The sequence below is a fragment of the Dama dama genome, chromosome 21 (assembly GCF_033118175.1).
Source record: "Dama dama isolate Ldn47 chromosome 21, ASM3311817v1, whole genome shotgun sequence".
Lineage (NCBI taxonomy): Eukaryota > Metazoa > Chordata > Mammalia > Artiodactyla > Cervidae > Dama > Dama dama.
This window is the reverse complement of record NC_083701.1, coordinates 73,445,229-73,464,523: the sequence shown is the minus strand read 5'-3', so window position 1 is coordinate 73,464,523 and position 19,295 is coordinate 73,445,229. Positions and strand designations below refer to the sequence as shown.

At 41.5% G+C, this 19,295-nt stretch overlaps 1 protein-coding gene across 1 annotated transcript in view; it reads right to left on the bottom strand.

Moving 5' to 3' along the window:
* The window catches only part of CNGB3 (cyclic nucleotide gated channel subunit beta 3), a 181,905-nt gene that overhangs the window by 32,026 nt on the left and 130,584 nt on the right, over positions 1-19,295 (bottom strand). Inside the window, exon 14 of the mRNA XM_061122877.1 lies at positions 5,810-5,893. Coding sequence (XP_060978860.1) covers positions 5,810-5,893 — 84 coding nt within the window. The remainder of the gene's footprint in view (positions 1-5,809; positions 5,894-19,295) is intronic.

Sequence of the window (19,295 nt, the reverse complement as noted above, 5' to 3'; positions counted from 1 at the left end):
TTGTGATGGGTCTGTTAAGATCTTCTATTTCTTCCTGGTTCAGTTTTGGAAAGTTATACTTTTCTAAGAATTTGTCCATTTCATCCAAGTTGTCCATTTTATTGGCATAGAGCTGCTGGTAGTAGTCTCTTATGATCCTTTGTATTTCAGTGTTGTCTGTTGTGATCTCTCCATTTTCATTTCTAATTTTGTTAATTTGGTTCTTCTCTCTTTGTTTCTTAATGAGTCTTGCTAATGGTTTGTCAATTTTGTTTATTTTTTCAAAAAACCAGCTTTTAGCTTTGTTGATTTCTGCTATGGTCTCTTTAGTTTCTTTTGCATTTATTTCTGCCCTGATTTTTAAGATTTCTTTCCTTCTGCTAACCCTGGGGTTCTTCATTTCTTCCTTCTCTAATTGCTTTAGGTGTAGAGTTAGGTTATTTATTTGGCTTTTTTCTTATTTCTTGATGTAAGCCTGTAATGCTATGAACCTTCCCCTTAGCACTGCTTTTACAGTGTCCCATAGGTTTTGGGTTGTTGTGTTTTCATTTTCATTCATTTCTATACATATTTTGATTTCTTTTTTGATTTCTTCTATGGTTTGTTGGTTATTCAGAAGCGTGTTATTTAGCCTCCATATGTTTGAATTTTTAACAATTTTTTTCCTGTAATTGAGATCTAATCTTACTGCACTGTGGTCAGAGAAGATGACTGGAATGATTTCAATTTTTTTGAATTTTCCAAGACCAGATTTATGGCCCAGGATGTGATCTATTCTGGAGAAGGTTCCGTGTGCACTTGAGAAAAAGGTGAAGTTGATTGTTTTGGGGTGAAATGTCCTATAGATATCAATTAGGTCTAGCTGGTCCATTGTGTCATTTAAGGTTTGTGTTTCCTTTTTAATTTTCTGTTTAGTTGATCTATCCATAGTTGTGAGTGGGGTATTAAAGTCTCCCGCTATTATTGTGTTACTATTAATTTCCTCTTTCATACTCGTTAGTGTTTGCCGTACATATTGCAGTGCTCCTATGTTGGGTGCATATATATTTATAATTGTTATATCTTCTTCTTGGATTGATCCTTTGATCATTATGTAGTGTCCTTCTTTGTCTCTTTTCACATCCTTTATTTGAAAGTCTATTTTATCTGATATGAGTATTGCGACTCCTGCTTTCTTTTGGTCTCCGTTTGCATGAAATATTTTTTTCCAGCCCTTCACTTTTAGTCTGTATGTGTCTCTTGTTTTGAGGTGGGTCTCCTGTAGACAGCATATATAGGGGTCTTGGTTTTGTATCCATTCAGCCAATCTTTGTCTTTTGGTTGGGGCATTCAACCCATTTACATTTAGGGTAATTATTGATAGGTGTGGTCCCGTTGCCATTTACTTTGTTGTTTTGGGTTCACGTTTATACAACCTTTCTGCATTTCCTGTCTAGAGAAGATCCTTTAGCATTTGTTGAAGAGCTGGTTTGGTGGTGCTGAATTCTCTCAGCTTTTGCTTGTCTGTAAAGCTTTTGAATTCTCCTTTATATCTGAATGAGATCCTTGCTGAATACAGTAATCTAGGTTGTAGGTTATTCTCTTTCATTACTCTAAGTATGTCCTGCCATTCCCTTCTGGCCTGGAGGGTTTCTACTGATAGATCAGCTGTTATCCTTATGGGAATCCCTTTGTGTGTTATTTGTTGTTTCTCCCTTGCTGCTTTTAATATTTGTTCTTTGTGTTTGATCTTTGTTAATTTGATTAATATGTGTCTTGGGGTGTTTCACGTTGGGTTTATCCTGTTTGGGACTCTCTGGGTTTCTTGGACTTGGGTGGCTATTTCCTTCCCCATTTTAGGAAGTTTTCAGCTATTATCTCCTCGAGTATTTTCTCATGGCCTTTCTGTCTTCTTCTTCTGGAACTCCTATGATTCGAATGTTGGGGCGTTTCACAGTGTCCCAGAGGTCCCTGAGGTTGTCCTCATTTCTTTTGATCCTTTTTTCTTTTTTCCTCTCTGCTTCATTTATTTCCACCATTTTATCTTCTACCTCACTTATCCTATCTTCTGCCTCCGTTATTCTACTCTTGGTTCCCTCCAGAGTGTTTTTGATCTCATTCATTGCATTATTCATTTTTAATTGACTCTTTTTTATTTCTTCTAGGTCTTTATTAAACATTTCTTGTATCTTTTCAATCTTTGTTTCCAGGCTATTTATCTGTAACTCCATTTTGTTTTCAAGATTTTGGATCATTTTTATTATCATTATTCTAAATTCTTTTTCAGGTAGATTCCCTATCTCCTCCTCTTTTGTTTGACTCGGTGGGCATTTTTCATGTTCCTTTACCTGTTGGGTATTTCTTTGCCTTTTCATCTTGTTTAGATTGCTGTGTCTGGACTGGGCTTTCTGTATTCTGGAGGTCTGTGGTTCCTTTTTATTGTGGAGAATTTACCCAGTGGGTGGGGTTAGACGATTGGCTTGTCAAGGTTTCCTGGTTAGGGAAGCTTGCGTCAGTGTTCTGGTGCGTGGAACTTGATTTCTTCTCTTTGGAGAGCAATGGAGTGCCCAGTAATGAGTTTTGAGATGGGTCTATGTGTTAGGTGTGACCTTGGGCAGCCTGTATGTTGACGTTCAGGGCTATGTTCCTGCGTTGCTGGAGAACTTGCGTGGTATGTCTTGCTCTAAAACTTATTGGCTCTTGGGTGGTGGTTGGTTTCAGTGTAGGTATGGAGGCTTTTGGACGGTCACTTATTACTTAAAGTTCCATGTAGTCAGGAGTTTTCTGGTGTTCTCAGGTTTTGGGCTTAAGTCTCCTGCCTCTGGATTTCAGTTTTATTCTTCCTGTAGTCTCAGGACTTCTCCAACTACACAGCACTGATAAGAAAACTTCTAGGTTAATGGCGAAAAGATTCTCCCCCGTTAGGGACACCCAGAGAGGTTCACAGAGTTACATGAAGAAGAGGAGAGGGAGGAGGGAGATAGAGATGAGCAGGAGGAGAAAAAGGGGGACTCAAGAGGAGAGAGACAGATCTACGCAGCTGTCTGTTCCCAGAGTGTTCTCTGTAGCCCAGACACCTACAGAGATTCACAGAATTGGATTGGGAAGAGAAGGGTAAAGGAGGAAATAGAGGTGTTCTGAGGTAGAAAATGGAGAGTCAAGATTGGGAGAGAATAATCTTCGGTTTAAAAATAGGGCTTCTCTTCTTTTTTTTTTTGTAAGGTTATAGTGTATTGAAAATGAAAATTAAGGAGTAGTAGAGGAGTAAGAGAGGACTTTAAAAGAAATAAGAGAAAAAGAAAAATAGAAAATAGAAGAGAAAAAGGAAAGAAGAAAAAAGAAAAAAAAGAAAGAAAAAAAAAATTTTTTTCCCTAATTAAAAAAATCATAAAAATCTATGGAAATGAAAGTTAAGGAGTAATGGGGGAGTAATAGGGAATTTTAAAGGCAAATAAAAGAGAAAAAATAAAAAAGAAAAAAAAGAAAAAAAAAGAGAAAAAAGTAAAATTATATCTAGGAGTTTCTCTGGAGCTGTTGCGGTCAGTGTGGGTTTGGCTCAGTTTCAGATAGCTCCTCGTTCCAGCTTACACTTCTCGATATCTATAGAGCCCCTTCCGGTGTAGTCGGTGTTTTCTACGGGGATTTTAATCTGTTGCACCAGTCCCTTCTGAAGCGGTTCCCTTTGTTTATTTGGCTTCTGTTTGCCGGTCTCTTCAGAGCCTCATTTCCGCCCTGACACAGGCGGGCGGAGGTGGACTCTTATTCAGGTAGCTAGTTCCGTCGCTCTGCGGGGAGGGGCTGGCGCCGCGGGGACGGGCTGGCGCTGCCGGGAGGGGCTGACGCTGCTTTCTCCGTCTGCGCCGCTCAGGCTCCCGGCTGCTCTATATGGTGCGCGCCCCGCGCTGCGCGAGGTTCCAGCCCTCGGGTGTTCCACAAAAGCGCGGAAGGAAAAGCTGCGCCTGCTCTCTGTGCCTTCCCCGTCAGAGCGGTCCAGGCAGCCAGGGGCTTGGTGGGCGCACTCTCCCCAGGTGTGGCGCGCCCGCTCCCTTCCGCGGACCCAGTCTCAGTTTCCGCTGGCGCCAGTCGGGTGCGCGCGCCTTCTGCCCTCCGCGTCCCCAGCCCCAGTCCCGCCCGCGCCGGCCGGGTGCCTGCGCCCTGTGTCTCGCCGCGACCTTCCCCTCCCCCCTGCCTCCTGCCTCCGGCGGGGCTGGGCCGGTCCGCAGCCTGCGAGCTCCTCTCTGGACTTTCGCGGTCTCTTTGTTCTGCGAACGGCCGGCAGTGTGTTCGGGCCGGTTAATTTACTCTCTCTCTCTTGGTCTCCCACAGTTCAAGTTGGCAACTCACAGAAGCTCCCTCCGATTGTCCTCAGGGCACTCAGGCCCGGACCCTACCCCAAGCAATGCCGCCTAAGAGCTCCCGGGACGGATCTCCGTCCTTAGCTCTTTTGTCTCACTTTTTATCTTTATATTTTGTCCTACCTCCTTTCTAAGACAATGGGCTGCTTTTCTGGGCGCCTGATGACCTCAGCTAGCGATCAGAAGTTGTTTTGCGAAGTTTGCTCTGCGTTCAGTTATTCTTTTGATGAATTTGTAGGAGAGAAAGTGGTCTCCCCGTCCTGCTCCTCCGCCATCTTGGCTCGTCCCCCAGCTTTTGACTTGTATGCACTCTCTCTGTAGACACAGTTCCTTCCTTTCTGCCTGAGCTCATGTGAAGGTTTTTCCTTTATCTGGAACGCCTGCTTCTTCTTTCTCCGGGTTCATGCCGATTCATTTTTCAGGACTTTGCTTGCCCAGCGTCTTCTCCAGGATCTCTTACCAGCACCCCAGGGAGACGCGTTCTCGATCTGGGTCCTACCACAGCTTGTGCTTACCTTTCCCACCACATTTAACACATTATTTTGGGATAATGTAAGTGCTTCTTACCCCCACTTGTCTGTAAACTCCCCACGGTTTTGGATCATCTTTCATTTCTTTGAACTGCTCATCCTTCTCTACGTTTAATTTTGATTGTTGCCTTCACAACTGATTTAATGTCTCAAAATGAAAAACCCAAAGTCATCATTCCTTCTCTCTCCCTTAAGTTAGTAATCAGAGATGTGCAAAAATACTCATTTTGGAGTTATTTATAATAGCAAACACTTGGAAATTGATTATGATATATTCATAGACTGGAATACTATACAGCTTTAAAAAGAAGGTTGTAGATTACTTTCTATGATATATTGTGACATGACAAAGCAAGTTTCACACATAAGGGAGGTATGATACTAATTTTATGAAACAAGCTCTAACTATCCATCAATTGATTTATAAAAGAGATAGGTTGAAATATATTAATAGTGGTTATTTATGGGTGGTGGAGTTTTTCACTTTGTGCTTTTATGTATTTCCCATGTTAAAAATAATGACCATGTATTACTTTATAATTACAGTAAAATTTAAAAAATATGGCATTGATTATCCACTAACTGGGTGAGATAAATGGAGGTAACTGATAGTTTGTTGAAGACATAAAAGGGGCAGGACCACCTTTCACTTCTTAAGGGAAAAGGTAGAATTAAGGGAAGGTATTTGAAATTAATGGGGTATGACAGTTGATGACTTACATATACACAAACCAACTTTCAGACCACCCACACTCATATCCCATAAGTAATGAAATCCATATTGTCTTATTCTATTTTGAAATCTGAAAGCACATTATTGTTTTACAGAATTGCATCTCATGATTATTTTCATACTTTGGAACTCACCTTGGGCAATTTTGTTTAAACTATTCTCTTGACTTATATCTGAACTCTTCAAATATATTTATTTATGAGTCACGCATTTGAAAAATTGCAGGCACTCACCTTTTTGCAGACAAAGTCACCAGGTAAATAGACAATGGACTTCAGTCTTAGCAGCATGTCATAAATCATCTGTGTGTCACAGCCCTTAAGGAAAAATAGTAAAGAGAAAAATAATCCTTATTGATATAGCTAAAAGGCAAATATTCCAAGAAATTTTAAAATGCAGTGGAAATAAACAGTAATACATTTTTGTCTGTGTTGACTCTAAAATATTAGCTGCCAGTGGATATGGACTTGTTTTAGCTCAAAATTTATAAAAAAAATACCTACAGTATAATAGTTAAAATTTAGATGCTGGTCAGATATATTAGATCCCCCTGGAGAAGGCACTAGCTACCCACTCCAATATTCTTGCTTGGAAAATCTCATGGAGAGAGGAGCCTGGCGGGCTAAAGTCCATGGGGTCACAAAGAATTAGATACAGCTGAGTGACTAAGCATGCACTCATGCAGATATATTTGGGTTTTAATCCTGTTTCCACTACTTATTGCTGTGTATCTTTATATCTCACGGCTTCATTTTCCTAGTCTGTTAAATGGGAGTTAAATGGTACTGATTTTGTAATAGTAAAATTTTGCTCATGTAAAACTTAACGTAATCTTAGTAAATGATAAGTATTAAAGATTATGGTAATGTAATGGTAATAACAATTGATTATTAATATATTAACACTGACATATAAAATATTTGCCACATATTTTTCTTTTTAATAACATCTTTCACACTATTGTAAGATATTACATTTGCAAACTTGTATGTTTTTCTTCCCCAACATGTCATCTTCTTTAACTGTACTTAAGGATTACAAAAACCATATCTGTTAAATAAACGAATGTTCATATTCACTTCAGTAGTGTAAGAAACAAATTTGATTTGTTTGAAAATATGTCTATATTTGTTCTCTGTCTAAATAATGATAATTTATCTATGTGTGTGTGTTCTTAGTCACTCAGTCATGTCCAACTCTTGGCGGCCCCATGAACTGCAAGCTGCAGGCTCCTCTATCCCTGGGGAATCTCCAGGCTGGAATACTGGAGGGGGTAGCCATTCCCTTCTCCAGGGGATCTTCCAGACCCAGGGAATGAACCCAGGTCTCCCACATTGCAGGCAGATTCATCACCATCTGAGCCACCAGGGAAGCCAATAATTTATCTATAAAATAAGTTAAAGAAAAATCTGTAGATGTTCCAAAAATCTCACTTCACATAGTGATTTGGAATTTTCTACTTTCATTAGACTTTCTACTCCTCATAGTCAACAAAAGAGTCCAAAGTGCAGTACTTGGGTGCAATCTCAAAAACAAGAAAATGATCTCTGTTCACTTCCAAGGCAAACCATTCAATATTACAGTAATCCAAGTCTATGCCCCAACCAGTAATGCTGAAGAAGCTGAAATTGAACCATTCTATGAAGACCTTATAGAACTAAGACTCAAAAAGGAAGTCCTCTTCATTAGAGGGGACTGGAATGCAAAAGTAGGAAATCAAGAGATACCTGGAATAACAGGCAAATTTGAACTTGGAGTACAAAATGAAGCAGGGCAAAGACTAACAGAATTTTGCCAAGAGAACCCACTGGTCATAGCAAACACCTTCTTCCAACAACACAAGAGAAGACTCTCCACATGGACATTAACAGATGGTCAACACTGAAATCAGATTGATTATATTCTTTGCAGCCAAAGATGGGGAAGCTCTATACAGTCAGCAAAAACAAGACTGGGAGCTGACTGTGGCTTGGATCATGAACTCCTTATTGCCAAATTCAGACTTTAATCGAAGAAAGTAGGGAAAACCACTAGACCATTCAGGTATGACCCAAATCAAATCCCTTACATTGCATTACAGTGGAAGTGACAAATAGATTCAAGGGATTTGATCTGATAGAGTGTCTGAAGAACTATGGATGGAGGTTTGAGACATTGTACAGGAGGCAGTGATCAAGACGGCCCCCAAGAAAAAGAAATGCAAAAAGGCAAAATGGCTATCTGAGGAGGCCTTACAAATAGCTGAGAAAAGAAGAGAAGCTAAAGGCAAAAGAGAAAAGGAAAGATATACCATCTGAATGCAGAGTTCCAAAGAATAGCAAGGAGAGATAAGAAAGCCTTCCTCAGCGATCAATGCAATGAAATAGAGGAAAACAATAGAATGGGAAAGACTAAAGATCTCTTCAAGAAAATTAGAGATACCAAGGGAACATTTCATGCAAAGATGGGCTCAATAAAGGACAGAAATGGTAGGGACCTAACAGAAGCAGAAGATATTAAGAAGAGGTGGCAAGAATACACAGAACTGTACAAAAAAGATCTTCCTGACCCAGATAACAATGATGGTGTGAGCACTCACCTAGAGCCAGACATCCTGGAATGCAAAGTCAAGTGGGCCTTAGGAAGCATCACTATGAACAAAGCTAGTGGAGGTGATGGAATTCCAGTTGAGCTATTTCAAATCCTGAAAGATGATGCTGTGAAAGTGCTGCAATCAATATGCCAACAAACTGGGAAAACTCAGCAGTGGCCACAGGACTGGAAAAGGTCAGTTTTAATTCCAATCCCAAAGAAAGGCAATGCCAAAGAATGTTCAAACTACTGCACAAATGCGCTCATCTCACACACTAGCAAAGTAATGCTCAAAATTCTCCAAGCCAGGCTTCAACAGCACGTGAACTGTGAACTTCCAAATGTTCTGGTTTTAGAAAAGGTAGAGGAACCAGAGATCAAATTGCCAACATCTGTTGGATCATCAAAAAAGCAAGAGAGTTCCAGAAAAACATCTATTTCTGCGTTACTGACTATGCCAAAGCCTTTGACTGTGGGTCACAACAAACTGTGGAAAATTCTGAAAGAGATGGGAATGCCAGACCACCTGGCCTGCCTCCTGAGAAATCTGTATGCAGGTCAAGAAGCAACAGTTAGAACTGGACATGGAACAACAGACTGGTTCCAAATCGGGAAAGGAGCATGTCAAGGCTGTATATTGTCACCCTGCTTATTTAACTTATATGCAGAGTACATCATGAGAAATGGCTGGAGGAAGCACAAGCTGGAATCAAGATTGCCAGGAGAAATATCAAGAACCTCAGATATGCAGATGGCACCGCTCTATGGCAGAAAGTGAAGAGGAATTAAAGAGCCTCTTGATGAAAGTGAAAGAGGAGAGTGAAAAAGTTGGTTTAAAGCTCAACATTCAGAAAACTAAGATCATGGCATCCGGTCCCATTACATCATGTCAAATAGGTGGGGAAACAGTGGAAACAGTGAGAGAGTTTATTTTTTTTGGGCTCCAAAATCACTGCAGATGGTGACTGCAGCCATGAAAAGATGCTTGCTCCTTGGAAATAAAGTTATGACCAACCTAGACAGCATATTAAAAGGCAGAGACATGACTTTGCCAAAAAATGTCTGTCTAGTCAAAGCTACATACATGACTTTTCCAGTAGTCATGTATGGATATGAGAGTTGGACCATAAAGAAAGCTGAGCACCAAAGAATTGATGCTTTTGAACTGTGGTGTTGGAGAAGACTCTTGAGAGTCTCTTGGACTGCAAGGAGATCCAACCAGTCCATCCTAAAATCAGTCCTGGGTGTTCATTGGAAGAACTGATGCTGAAGCTGAAACTCCAATACTTTGGCCACCTGATGCAAAGAGCTGACTCATTTGAAAAGACCCTGATGCTGGGAAAGATTGAAAGTGGGAGGAGAAGGGACGACAGAGGATGAGATGGCTGGATGGCATCACTGACTCGATGGACATGAGTTTGAGCAAGCTCCAGGAGTTGGTGATGGGCATGGAAGCTGGCGTGCTGCAGTCAGTGGAGTCACAAAGAGTCGGACACGACTGAGCGACTGAACTGAACTGACTTTCATCAAATATTTTTATTTTTCCTCCCAGAACTTTAGCATGTAGCTGCTTTCTTTTTGTGCTTGTCCCTGTCCATTTTTTAGGATCATTATTATTTTCAGATAATTGACCCCAGGTAGAAAAGCAAAGGATCGACCTCCAGTTCATGGATTGGATAATAATTTCTTTGGCAATCATAGGTTTCCATAATAATTTCAGTAGCAAACACTTGACCTAGATCCATATAAAATTTAGACCTCAGGCTTGCTTGACTGATAAGGAAAGTTAATGATTTATGATTGAAGTATTTTCAAATAGCCATGGGTGAGAAGCATTCAGATGAACTTGAAGCTAGGATTTAAAAATTTATTTGAGAAACTATAGCTTTTGGTTCTCTTCAATAGAGAGAAAGGCTGAAGCCAATAGGAAAACCTTCTTAACACAGTCCAACATGTGATGATGAGAAGCTGCTATGAACCATGCCCTTGGTCCAGGAAAGAGAGTGAGTCTAGTTGGGAATGATGTTTTAAGCAAACAGAAAAACAGTAATTTGTGGTAAATTTAATCATGCTGTAAGTTCTGTCATGGAAATATCCATAAAAGTTTTAAGACAGGGGGCTCTCACTTCTGCCTGGGAGTGCGGACAGGAGACGGGGCAGGGGTGGGGGGCTGGGAAACAGGAAGAAGGTGCTCATGTGGGCGACAAAGCTGAGTCATTTGATGAGTGTGATTTGTATTTGCAAAGACATACAAAGGTCCTTTGAGGAAGAGAGAAATGTACCACTTCTTTCTTTGCTATATATTTGCTTAGTGCAAAATGCATAATTTTTATTTCTATTTACTTTAATCCCTAGTATGTCTCATAGGTTATCATATTTTTTAAGGCAAATGACAAACATTAATTTCTTTCTAAAATTTATTATTTTGTTTATAGCAAAGCTTCTGTAGCTATGGCTCAAGTGTTCTATTCCTTTCAATGCTGTCATTGATTCAGAGAAATTTCATTTCAGAAATTGATGTTCTGATCACTCAGACCTCTTTTAGGAAAAAAACACTTTGGCTTCATTTTAAGATCTCCCCCACTAAAGGAAGTTCGTGTTTTCGGTATTCTAGAGAAAATTCATTAGAAATATATTTGGAAGTTCTTAAAGCTTAAGCATGGCTAGAAATCACTGCAATGAAGGTAACTCTCAATTTTTCATACCTATGGAGAATAATGGGTTTCCCTAGTGGCTCATATGGTAAAGAATCTGCCTGTAATGCAAGATACATGGTTCAATCCCTGGATTGGGAAGATCCCCTGGAGAAGGGCATGGCAACCCACTCCTGTATTCTTGCCTGGAGGATCCCGTGGACAGAGGAGCCTGGCGGGCTGCAGTCCATGGGGTCAGAAAGAGTCAGAAGCAACTTACCACACATAGAGAATAGTAGCATTGCAAATGACCAGAAAGAGAAGATCTTTTAAAAAATCTACTTACATTGATTTTAATGTGCATAATTTGAAATTTGATTTTTTTGGCCTTAACTTTTACAACTATCATGTGTAGACCAAAATACAATATAATGTGTAGGCCTTGCAGTCCCAGTCCATCTTAAAGGAAATCAGTCTTGAATATTCATTGGAAGGACTGATGCTAAAGCTGAAACTCCAATCCTTTGGCCACCACATGCGAAGAACCGACTCATTGGAAAAGACCCTCATGCTGGGGAAGATTGAAGGCAGGAGGAGAAGGGGATGACAGAGGATGAGATGGTTGGATGGCATCACCGACTCGATGGACATGAGTTTGAGTAAACTCCGGGAGTTGGTGATGGACAGGGAGGCCTTGCGTGCTGCAGTCTATGGGGTTGCAAAGAGTCGGACATGACTGAGTGACTGAACTGAGGCCAAAATAAAGTTTTTATTCCTTAAACAATTCCTGCTGGAATGAACTTTGATGAAAGTTCCCAGCTGTGTTATGTTATGTTAATAGGAATTATTAATTATTCTAAGTGTTATTTTCCTATGGCAATAATTCCATAAATGTAAAGATGTAGGCGGCAGTATTATTTTCAGTACTGAAAAGACTGGAAACAACAAAAGGGCAATCTGTGGACAGATAAAAGTACTGAAGATTTGTAGGTTGCAATAGCATAAAGTGTTTAAAATCAATATACCAGTTCTCTTTCTCTCTAGATATGATTGAATTCAACAAATAATGTGTTCTGCAGAAAAACAAGCTATAGAATATGTTCACCATGACTCCAGCTATGAAAAAAAAAAAACTGAACAAAATAATACTGCCTGTCACTGATGTTTATAGATAAAAAGTAAAATAAAAATGAGGATTGGAAGGCTATTCTTAAAATTATCTGAGTGGCCACCTCTGGGGAGGGAAAAAGGAAAATGGAACTGGGCATAACAGATTAGACCTCACATTTAACTTTTATTAATAATAGTAAAAATAAAGTAAAACACACATCCTAGGATTGTTTGTAGGAACAAAATCCTCTTCGAAAAGGACCACATTTCATCTTTTCTCTTCTACTTTTCAGGTTAACTCACTGGCAGAAAGCACTATAAAGAAACCTAATTGATGGAGGTACTGGACCAAACTAGGAGACAAGCCTTAAAATAATTTAGCAAACAATTAGTGCTTTCCTCAGTAGAAATGCCCAAATACGTAAAAGGAGAGCTGTTGGCTTATGTCTTGGATTTCCTCAGAGAAAAACATATGAACCATTACAAGTATATATTTTTATTAACATACTTGCATAAAATATGTATTAATTCATGAAAATAGGCCATAGCAATTGTGTGTTAGAAAAAAATCTACAACTTAAACTTCATAAATTGATTCTGGACCCTAATGATTGCTTTGTGGACAGGTTGCCACTGGCCTTGGGGCAACTGTGATTTAGGACTAGGTCCTTCCTTTCTCTATTTTGGCTTAGTGAAATAAAGTTTGCATTATGAAACTGTTATATCTTAGGATGTATTTGAGAATAATTATCTCTGCACCCCCCCCCCCCCCACCAAATGATTGTTTTCTTGAGATACAGTTTGTTTCATTATCATATGATTAAAAAGAATCACATCCCAGAGTTGGCATTTTTTTCTCTATAATGCAGCTCCATTTCCTTAATAGAAGTAACTAGGAAAATTTCTGATTCTCAGAAAGTCAGCACACAGCCATTGTTTCGTAAATGTTCCTTTTTCTATAAAGTGAGCGTACCTGTGAGAGCGTCAATATTCGCTTTTGTTTGTATTCATCATACATTTGTATTACATTTTATTTTCTTATTTTTATCTGTTTAATTCTGTCAACCTCCCTGTGAGGCCTGACATTCATTAACACATTGTCAGCACTTCTGGAGTTTAGATCAGGGAACAGAGGCTGAGGACGTGTATTGACTCTTTGGCTGAGCTCACACGTGGAAGACGTGTTGGAGAAAGACTTATCAGGGTGTGTGTGGGGGCGGGCGCTGTTTAATCTGCACTCTGAGCAACAGGGCAAGACTGTGGCTTCCATCTCTGCGATGTCTTGCCAGGGCTGGGGGCATGCCAGGTACTAAATAAATAAGGCCTGACATCCGTCATGTAGTTGTTAGAAAGCATTCTCTTTTCAACAACGGGAAGTTCAGTGCTGTATAAAATTGGACTCATATTTGAATAAGGTATCTGGAGATTTGAATGCAGTTGGGAGAAATTCTATTTTTATTCAACACATGAGCTATATGTTAGAAGATGGTTCCCATACCCAGGAAGTCCTTTTAATACTGGCAAACTGAACACAATTGTCAAGTTGGTAAAATTTATCTTTGGGCGCTAACCTTCTCAGTCTTGAAGGATTTCTTCATTTCTAAGCTCATTCTCCCCAAGTTATTTGAAAAAGAAGTCAAGATATTATCAGTAATATATAACTCGCTGGGACTTTCAGTAACCCTCAAGTATAAACAAGAATCTTCAAGGCTTTTCTCAACTCAGCCCTGTTTGTCATAAGAGGCCGTGCTCTGGCCCATCTGAAACTGCACTCCCACTAAACCAGGGGTGGGTGATATGTCTAGCCAGGAATTCTGAACCCAGTCGCCCATACTATCGACTCTGCCAGTCACGTTATTGATTGGTAGCTTTGGGAACAGCCAAGTCAAATGTGGTAAATAGTTCGCAAGATACTATGATGGCATAACTTATTGAGTTCTACGTGATATTAGACCAAACCCTATACTTCATATTTGCAAACACGAGGAGAGTCATTTCCATCAGGCTTTCCCTGAGAACAAACAATAATTCTCCTTTTCTGGGAGCCTCAGTATCACCTTCAAAATGAGGAGTCCCAAGTTGGATGCAACCCTGAGGATGAATCTAATCCATCTTCCTAGGATCAAGCATGGCCACACACTGGTTTTACCTGCGTGAAAACTGCCCTGTGGCTGAATCAGTTCTATTCCTCAGGGACAGTAGTAATAATCACAATATATGAATAATGCACTTATATCTGATGTATTGATATAAGCGCTCTGTATGTTTTGAGTTACTGAACTATCACACAGCAGCCAAGGATGTCATCTTATTTATGTAAAGTCTGCCCACTTTCTGGGAGGCAGTGGAGAGCAGTGACCCTAGGGTGTAGGGTCTGAGGCACCCCACTCCTGCTTTAGACAGAGTGACTGCTCAGCATGTTCTGTTGAGTAGAGTTTATCTGGGTTATAAGCTCAATGTCAGAATACTAAACAAGTTTAGCAACAGTATTTGGAGAAGGCAATGGCACCTCACTCCAGTACGCTTGCCTGGAGAATCCCAGGGACGGGGGAGCCTGGTGGGCTGCCGTCTATGGGGTCGCACAGAGTCGGACACGACTGAAGTGACTTAGCAGCAGCAGCAGCAACAATTTTACTGATACCACCGTGGTTAAACATAAAGTTAAAAATGAAAAGCAGTAAGCCTCCTGTAATGCTTTGATTTCAGGCCCCTGGGAAGAAATATGTGAACAGATGGACCCTTGGGTGAGGGGAAGAAATACAGTGCCTTTCCCATTCCACCCGTGGCTCAATCTGCTATTACAGACCAAGCTCCTCTCCGCGTGCTTCCTGTCTCTGACATCACAGCCTTTCCAGGCTCTACTTGCCACATAAGGACGAGTCACAGCCGCCCGGGAGGGGTCCTGTTTGGGAAGGGGCCCGCATTTTCACCGGAGCAGCAAACATCGTGAGAAGCATCGTGCTTTCCTTGGCAGGCTGGTGGTACCTGCGTTTCCAGTTTGGGGTCTTTCCTCTCCGACCTCGGGGCTGGGGCCCTGCGTGCTCAGTCGTGTCCAACTCTTTGCAAACCCCTGGACGTCCATGGAATTTTCTAGGCAAGAATTCTGGAGTGGGTTGCCATTTTCTACTACGGGGGTCTTCCCAATCCAGGGATGGAACTCATGTCTCTGTACCACTGCGCCCCCTGGAAAAGTGGCCCCACGGGCTATACAGTCCGTGGAATTCTCCAGGCCAGAATACTGGAGTGGGTAGCCTTTCCCTTCGCCAGGGGATCTTCTCAACCCAGGGATTGAACCTGGGTCTCCCGCATCAAGGCGGATTCTTACCAACTGAGCCACAAGGGAAGCCCATCTGGGAAGCCCTACCGATAAGCAGGTGGCTCTTTTTGTTTCTAACGGATGCAATCTTAATTCTACACACTAGGTGGCGCAACAGAACTTTCGCTAAATTTTCTCCAATTTCTGGTAATTTAGTGGTAGAAGCAGTGTGATTTCCCTAGCATTTAATTTGATAAAACATATTTAAAAATCAATGCAAAAGTGATAAATCATCAGGTAGGAAGGAAAATTGTCCAACCTCATAGGAATGAATCACTCCTTATTAGCTTAATACTTGAGCTTGGGCTGGAAAAAGAGACCCATTTTTGTGAAAAAGAATTTCAAAAAATGACTATTCATCTTAAAGCTCTTTGGAAACTCTGATCACCCCATGTAGAAGGAGCAAATCTTACTAATTCACCGCAATTGATTGAAGCAAAGTTTTGGTGAAATTCTGTGACTTTAGTTCTACCTGCTTTGAACAAGAGGGAAAAAAACCACATGAGCTACATAAGGTCTTAGTAGGAGAGTAGCAAAGCGTGCGTAATTTAGGTATCTGGTGTGAAACTAACCGGCGTGCCAAGTCTAAGTCTGTGACATTCACCGAAGGATGCTTTGTTGTTTTTTGACTCTGGGGACACTTCTCAGCATCTTATCACTTATCTAGACAGGGCTGGTGGGGAGCTGAAAGGTCTCATCACCGAACTGCTAAGACTGTAGACTGTGCAGTAAAAATTTGCTTCCCGCTCTTTGGCCTCAGTCAGGTAAATAGCTTCTACTTTCTGTAAAATGAGGGGTCATAAAACTTTTCTCAGAGACTTGCTGGGAGAATTAACTGAGAGAAGGTAACAAAGAAGATAATACAGTGCAAGCAGAACCCAATAAACAGTAGCTATGATTTTTGAGAAGTAAAGAACCCATCTGACAATGCAGGAGACATAAGAGTTTGATCCCTGGGTCAGGAAGATCCCCTGGAGGAGGACATGGCAATCCACTCCAGTATTCGTGCCTGGAGAATCCCATGGACAGAGGACCGTGGTGGGCTACAGTCCATAGGGTCACAAAGAGGTGGACACGACTGACGCGATGTAGCCATGCATGCACACAAAGCAAGGTACACTCCATTCTGAGGGTTGGCCTCATCCAATAAATTGAAGGCCTTCAGAGAAAAAAGTCTGAAGTTCCCTGAGGAGCAGGGAAATCTGCCTCCAGACTGCCTTTGGATTTGAGCTGCAACAGTAACACTTGCCAGGGTTTCCAACGAGCTGACCTGTCCTGAAGGTTTTGGATCTGTTGGTCCTCATGATTACATGAGCCCTTCTTTAAAATAAATACCCCCTAGTCGTGTCCAAGTCTGCGACACCCTGGGCTGCAGCCCACCAGTCTCCTCTGTCCATGGGATTCTCCAGGCAAGAATACTGGAGTGTGCTGTCATTTCCTTCTCCAGGGGATCTTCCCATCCTAGGGACAGAACCTGAATCTCCTGCATCTCCATCATTGGCAGGCTGATTCTCTGGAGTGCCCTAATACGGGGGCCATATGACAATTGGGTACCGCAAGGTGTGTGGTGAGGGCACTGGCAATGAAAGATCAGGGACAGATGGAGCACCTTCCTGTAACATTGTCCGTATTACAACTTGGGTTACTCCAGCATGACTTACAGTACTTTCATTAAAGCATGAGGACACTCACTGTTTCCCTAATAAATAAACAGATTTCACAAGGTTAAAAGGAAAGAAATAGAAGCACATTGTCCTTTGGAATGGAAAAGGTCAGTTTTCATTCCCATCCCAAAGAAAGGCAATGCCAGAGAATGCTCAGACTACCGCACAATTGCACTCATCTCACACGCTAGCAAAGTAATGCTCAAAATTCTCTTCAACAGTACATGAACCGTGAACTTCCAGATGTTCAAGCTGGATTTAGAAAAGGCAGAGGAACCAGAGGTCAAATTGCCAACATCTGTTGGATCATCGAAAAAGCAAAAGAGTTCCAGAAAAACATCTAGGTCTGCTTTATTGACTATGCCAAAGCCTTTGACTGTGTGGGTCACAACAAACTGTGGAAAAATCTTCAAGAGATGGGAATACCAGACCACCTGATCTGCTTCCTGAGAAATCTTCAGGTCAAAATGCAACAGTTAGAACTGGACATGAAACAACAGACTGGTTCCAAATCAGGAAAGGAGTACATCAAGGCTGTGTATTGTCACCCTGCTTATTTAACTTCTATGAAGAGTACACCATGAGAAACACTGGGCTGGATGAAGCACAAGCTGAAATCAAGATTGCAGGGAGAAATATCTATAACCTTAGATATGGAGATGACACCACCCTTATGGCAGAAAGCAAAGAAGAACTAAAGAGCCTCTTGATGAAAGTGAAAGAAAAGAGTGAAAAATTTGGCTTAAAACTCAACATTCAGAAAACTAAGATCATGGCATCTGGTCCCATCACTTCATGGCAAATAGATGGGGAAACAATGGAAACAGGGAGAGACTTTATATTTTTGGGCTCCAAAATCACTGCAAATGGTGACTGTAGCCATGAAATGAAAAGAAGCTTGCTCCTTGGAAGAAAAGCTATGACCAACCTTGACAGCATATTAAAAAGCAGAGACATTACTTTGCCGACAAATGTCTGTCTAGTCAAGGCTATGGTTTTTCCAGTGGTCATGTATGGATGTGAGAGTTGAACCATAAAGAAAGCTGAGAGCCAAAGAATTGATGCTTTTGAACTGTGATGTTGCAGAAGACTCTTGAGAGTCCCTTGGACTGCAAGGAGATGCAACCAGTCCATCCTAAAGGAGATCAGTCCTGCATGTTCATTGGAAGGGCTGATGCTAAAGCTGAAACTCCAACACTTTGGCCACCTCATGCAAAGAGCTGACTCATTTGAAAAGACCCTGATACTGGGAAAGATTTAGGGCAGGAGGAGAAGGGCAAGATAGAGGATGAGATGGTTGGATGGCATCCCCAACTTGATGGACATGAGTTTGAGTAAACTCCAGGAGTTGGTGATGGACAGGGAGGCCTGGCATGCTGAGGTCCATGGGGTTGCAGAATCAGACACGACTGAGCGGCTGAACTGAACTGAACTGTCCTTTTAAAAACTGAATACAATGCCCAATTAAAGCAACAGACATATATCTTTGGAAAACCTGAAACAAGTTTATTTAGCATAGAATTATTTTCTGGTGCTACACTGCAAACACATTCTACTACCTCTTCATCCCTTCACACATTTACAAAGTGGAGACAAGTCCTTGCGAAATTTTTGACTGAAGATTCAAGATAGAAACTTACAGCATTCTTTCAGTTCAGTCGCTCAGTCATGTCCAACTCTTTGCGTATTCTTTAGGGCATCTTACACTAGGTATTCATGAATCAAATGGTTTTCAAGTACTTTTAATTTACCCTAATCATGAAGATTGGAAAGCATGCCCACCATCCTCCAGTCCTGGGGTCAGATTCTTCTGTGTGTGTGTGTGTGTGTGTGTGTGTGCACGCGCGTGTGTGTGTGCGTGCGCTCGCGCGTGCGTGCACACGCGTTCTATCTCTTTCTTTCTCTGCTCCTGCCTTCTGGCCTTTTGAAGATATGGAAGATCCATTTTCAGGGAGAATTCAAGATATGGAGGTTGTTAACAGTTGACAGTCACTTTTTTTGTTGTTATCCCTGGATGTTCTGTTCTATTTGAAGCATCCCCACTTCTGGTCTTGGTAAAACTGAAACCCGTGCCGCTGGCTTCCTCCTTTCCAGGCTCCTGGGCCTGCAGGATCGGCCCGCATGCCTTGGCGTGGCTTCAGCTGACCTTTCCAGATTGTCTCTAGTTGTCCCCATGTGCTCTGGTCCTAACGCCTGACAGCGAGGCTCCTGCCTGGGACCCGCCACCTTTTCACTCCAAAGCCACCTGTGGACCCTCTGGGCACAGAAGCCCCGAAGGATTTCTCCTTTGTGCCTCAGACCCTCGAGGGCAGAGGTGACGCTCAGTAAACTCTGAATGAATGAGAAGCGCCGCATAAGCTGGGTATAATTTATGAGCTAAGGGTGTAAGATTCCCTCATCAGTCTATTTCCTCCCTAAGAAAGTA